The 5256-nt window shown below is 44.7% G+C and overlaps 1 protein-coding gene across 1 annotated transcript; it reads left to right on the plus strand.

Moving 5' to 3' along the window:
* Nucleotides 1-2907: 2907 nt before the first annotated feature.
* On the plus strand, nucleotides 2908-5256 carry LOC116934832. Its single transcript, XM_045179962.1, has 5 exons — nucleotides 2908-3207; nucleotides 3249-3546; nucleotides 3837-4468; nucleotides 4587-4749; nucleotides 4830-5256. The coding sequence occupies exons 1-5, from the start codon at nucleotides 2908-2910 to the stop codon at nucleotides 5033-5035; spliced, it is 1599 nt and encodes a 532-aa protein (XP_045035897.1). The 3' UTR covers nucleotides 5036-5256.

Consider the following 5256-nt stretch of genomic DNA (forward strand, 5'->3'; position numbering starts at 1 on the left):
CCCGAATTCGAACAGAAACGATGAAATTGATTTTGCGAAGTGGTGGAAATTAGAAAGTCTAGATCCACTAGAAAATGTGCCACTTTCGGATCGCTGGAAATCTTATACAGACTCCATCAAACAAGACGAAGATGGACATTATGTCGCACCGCTCCCATGGAACGGGAACAAAAAATACCTCAGCAAGAATGACGCCATGGCAGAAGGTCAGGCAAGGGCGCTGATGAAAAGGATGGAGAAGGATAACGAGATGAAGACTTCATACGAAGCTGAGTTCAGAAAACTGAAAGAACTTAGATTCATCTCTAAAGCAGACACCAATTTTAAGGGTATCTACACGATTCTACCCCATCACCCAGTTGTCCGTAAAGACAAAATCACCAGCAAAGTGAGACCTGTTTTCAATGGTTCTGCGAAGCCGAAAACAGGATTCAGCGCCAACGACTGTCTCGAAGAAGGACCCAATCTGAATCCTGACATTCTTGATGTTATCCTGACGTTTAGGCTAAATCCAATTGCCTGGACAGCTGATATCCGACAAGCATTTTTAATGGTAAAATTGCTAAACGAGGACGCGGAAGCGTTAAGGTTCCTTTTAGAAGACGAAAACGTCCCAGGAACGCTGCAGACCTACAAATGGAATAGACTACCATTTGGGCTAACGTGTAGCCCGGCAGTGCTCAGGACCGTCCTAAAGAAACACCTCGAGTCATACAAAGGCGAACTAGCAGTAAGCAGTCGCCAAATGTTACGGCATCTATATGTAGACGACTACTTGTCAAATGCGCCTACATTAGAAGCAGCAAAGACCGTAATCGGTACGGTACTCAAACTTTTTCAGAGGCAAAGATGGAATTGAGAAAATGGGTAACAAACGACCCGCAGCTGCGAGAGTATCTACAACAGAGCAATTTGACAGACGACTCATCCGATTCGTACTCGTGTCTTAATTTAGACCCACAAAAGGTACTAGGAGTGAGGTGGAATACCAGCACAGATTGCTTCTATTTCAAGTCTGACGTAATCGTAGATGCAGCCGCAAAAGTAAAAGTGCTAACAAAAAGATCGTTTGCTAAAATCTCGACCAAGCTTTTCGACCCCCTTGGATTCATTGGACCCATAACACTACAGTTCAAGCTACTCTTCCAGGAATTGTGGCAAGAAAAAATCGGATGGGATGACAATGTGAATTCACAAACGGAGAGTCGATTCAGAGCTATAGTGGAAGATTTGAAAGGTATAGACAGAATCCAAATACCTCGCATGATCTCAACAGCACCGACAGATGTAATTCAAGAATTACATGTATTCTGCGACGCTTCAACAAAAGCGTACGGAGCTGTAGCATACGCCAAGTCAAGAAATCCTGGATTCATCCGACTTGTTTGCTGTAAAACTAGGGCAGCACCACTCCCGAAAAACGAAGTTTCACTACCAAGGCTAGAACTGCTTAGCGCCGAACTCGGCAGTGTCTTAGCTGAACGAATCGTAAACGCAATTGACAAAGTGAAGTGGGAAGTGACACTATGGACTGACTCTATGGCAGCGTTAGGTTGGATCAAAGGAGATCCAGGGCGATGGAAACTATTCGTACGGAATAGAGTAGAGACAATTCAGAAGAGATTCAAACCAGAACACTGGAAACACTGTCCTGGAAAAGACAACCCAGCGGATTTCGCATCTCGAAGTTGCTCCGTCAAGAAGTTGACAGAGGCTTTTTCCTGGTGGGGAGGTCCCTCCTGGCTGAAACAAGAATCGTCTGAATGGCCTCAGCAAGACAACCCAACTTCGGATGACCTACAATTAATGGAAGTCGAAACGAAATCCAAACAGAGAATGCAAATTCTAGCAGTTTTCAACATGCCAGATTGGTTGGATTCACTGGTTTTGAGAGTAAGCAGTTATCTGCGATTACTGAGAACAATAGCCTGGATGTACAGACTCATGAAGAAGTTACCGCCCGGTAAGGCAATAGAAACAGTCGGAGTAGCAGAAATTCATTGCCTCTCTGTCTGCGAAATCAGCACCGCCGAGAACTTCATTCTAAGGACTATTCAACAGAAAGCGTTCCCAGAAATTTATGGATCCCTTAAAGAAGGAAAATCCAACAAGAAACTGCTACGCGATCTCGACACATTACGACCAATTTGGGACGAAAAACAACAACTGATACGAGTGACAGGTAGAGTAGGTCCAGCCTTAAGAGACCTACTTATTGAACCGCCGATACTTCTCCCTGCAAATGAGAGAATAGTCGACTTGCTGATCCACCATCATCATGTCAAACGGAAACACACCGGTGTTCAATCAACATTAACCTATCTCCGTAATCGGTTCTGGATTATTCGTGCTCGACAACGCATCAAGAGTGTCATCAAGCATTGTGGAAAATGCCAACGAGCTCAATCGCGCCCTTTCGACGAAGAAGCCGCTTCCATGCCTTTGGATCGTACCAAGAAGGCACAGCCATTCGAAATCATTGGAATTGATTATTTCGGGCCGATGTACGTTTTGGAAGAGGTCCTTTTGATTGAGAAAGACAAGGAAGGGAACGATGTCGAGAAAACTCGAATTGGTGAAAAAAGGTGCACGCGTGTTTATTCACTTGTGCCGTCACAAGAGCTGTACATCTTGAGCTCGTGACAGACCTTACCACGAAAACGTTCATGCTCGCTCTACGCAGAATGATGTCCAGAAGAGAAGATTGTAAGACAATCTATAGCGATAACGCATCAACATTCACATGCGCCGCTAAACTTGTAACAGAAGACCCTACTTTAGCAAATTGGCTATCAAGTAAGGGAATTGGAGTGGAAATTCTCTCCGAGCTTGGCACCCTGGTGGGGCGGGTTTTGGGAGAGAATGGTGCGTTCGGTAAAGGAGCCGTTACGCAAGGTATTAGGGAAAATGAAGGTGAGCTACGATCAACTTCACACCATCCTGGTGGAAATTGAAGCAATCGTGAACTCACGACCTCTCACATATGTTTCCGGAGACGCACAAGCGTATGAAGTGCTATCTCCACAAAGACTTTTGACTGGAAGACAGCCTGGCGCCACGACGGAGACTTCCGAGCTGACCACAATGAGCCGCAACGAGCTGATCGACTTAGATAAGCAACGTAGCGAACACGCTCTAACTTGGTGGAGGCTATGGCAAGAATCTTACTTGTCCGACTTAAAAGATTCCATTGTCGCAAGGGAAAGGGTACTAGAATCCCCCGCGTTGGCGAAATCGTCCTGCTAAAGGAGCCAAATATCAAGCGTGTTTCGTGGCCTACGGCCATTATAACGGAATTGATTCCCGGCTATGACGGCAAGATACGAGCTGTAAAGTTACGTCTTCGTTCAGAAAAGGAAACAACACGAGGTCTCCAGACCATTTATCCATTGGAAATTCAACATGACGTGGATCCGCCCGTCAATGTTTCCGTAGACGGATCTAGAGGAGCCGAGGCTGGCCAAGAAGAAGGAGGTGCATCCGCGCCTAAGAAGAAACCCCCCCGCAAGAAGAAAAAGGAATCGCCGAGGAGGACTCGCGATTCCGGTGGGGAGGATGTTGCGGATCACGACCCGCCACCTGACGGACAATTAACTAGGTCGGGCCGACTAGTTCGCAAGCCCACTATTTTTGATTTATAGTATGTGTAAGGCCACCAGGGGTGCTGTGTTCAGCGTCTTCTTGGTGGCCGATCTCGGTTAATGTTCCTTCTTCGCAATTGTTCAACAAGGTAGAGCAGACGCTATTATAAGTTGTGTCAGAGTCTGAATAAAAGCTAGAGAATCAGCAACAATTTACCTGAGTCAAGTGTCTTCAAATCAGTAATTACTTATCAGGTATTATCAGTAAGAGTAATTATTGTCACAAGTCCAACCTTTTAAAGACAAACGCTGCCAAGGTAAACGCTACCAAGACAAACGCTGTCAACACGGTTGCTGAAAAGCCTGTCACTGCTAAAGCCAGTGCAAACAAATCCCGTCATTTGAACAATCTCGCGAAAACGGTTTTCTCCAAGATCTTCAACACGCAGAAGGATGGTGTCGAAACCATCAGTCGTTTCAAGCAGCCACTTGGTATTAAGCCCCTCTCTCCCCTCCGTGACATGAACCACCAGCTTCCGGCTCCAATGTCGTCTTCAGTTTCCAGTCATCAGCATGTCGCAGCTTCTCCTGGCTCCAAGAGGCGTCTTTATGTCGATAGCAATACTTCATCTTCCCTCAAGAAACCCGCGATTGCTCAAGAATCCTCCTTCGACAAGAATGTTTCTCGGCTGACGTTGAAGAAATCTTGCGAGATCCTCGAATGTGTTAATCGAGTGGAACAGAAAATTGATCGACTGCTGGCCTTCCAGGACAACCAACACATTGAAGACCTCTTCGACGAAGTTATGAAGTTGCCTGTTGACGACCTTGACAGCTGGCAGATGCTGGAGGATCTTTTGATGGACAAACGCAATTGCATCAAACTGGTAGGTTTCAATGTTTTTTTAAAGTCCAGTTCCCTTCCCTGTGTTTGTGAAAATTATGTTTATCCAATTTTTTATTTAAAGATTAGCTGTTAATTTCCTTTTGTTCCTCTTTGTTTAGGTTTCAAAATATTCGACATTGGGTGGCAGTGACCTTGGTGACTTCGTCCGCCGTATATGGGCAGCCCTTGTGACGGACAAATTTGGCTGCGAGTTGTCGTGGATAGGAAGAGATAAGAAGAAAATAGCCGTAAAAGGATCAAATTGCTTCTCTCTCGTTGTTAGTAAGTGACTGCCATTTAGTCCCATTACTTTTCAATTATTTAATTTAAACTACAAACTCCATTCCTTTTCTAATTTGCAGGAACGGTAAAGGCAAACATAAAGTACGCAGATGTCAACGATCCTGACATTGAAAAGGCTTCCCAAGATTGGATTTTCAAGTCAAAACGTCGAGTCCAGCGCGCTGAAGACACTTCAAACGTCGTTGAGTCGTGTGTTCCAAGTCTGTCGGATTCCCCGGTTGCCGGAACCAGTGGATGCAACAGATCCACAGTATCCAACATTTAAAACTCGGCTAGTTCGTCCGTCTCCAATAAAGGCAAAGGGAAGAAGTAAACTAAGAAGAAACAAACTAAGAAGAAACAAAATAAGAAGACTAAGAAGATCTCACTTTTCAATATTTCATTTTTCCTAAAAGAAATTTTCTCAAATTGTATCATTTTCATTAATTTTAATAATTGTTTTTATTTGTATCCGGTTCCAGAAGCAAAAATACAAAGAACTGTGGA

This window comes from Daphnia magna, linkage group LG10, assembly GCF_020631705.1.
Source record: "Daphnia magna isolate NIES linkage group LG10, ASM2063170v1.1, whole genome shotgun sequence".
NCBI classification, from domain to species: Eukaryota; Metazoa; Arthropoda; class Branchiopoda; order Diplostraca; family Daphniidae; genus Daphnia; species Daphnia magna.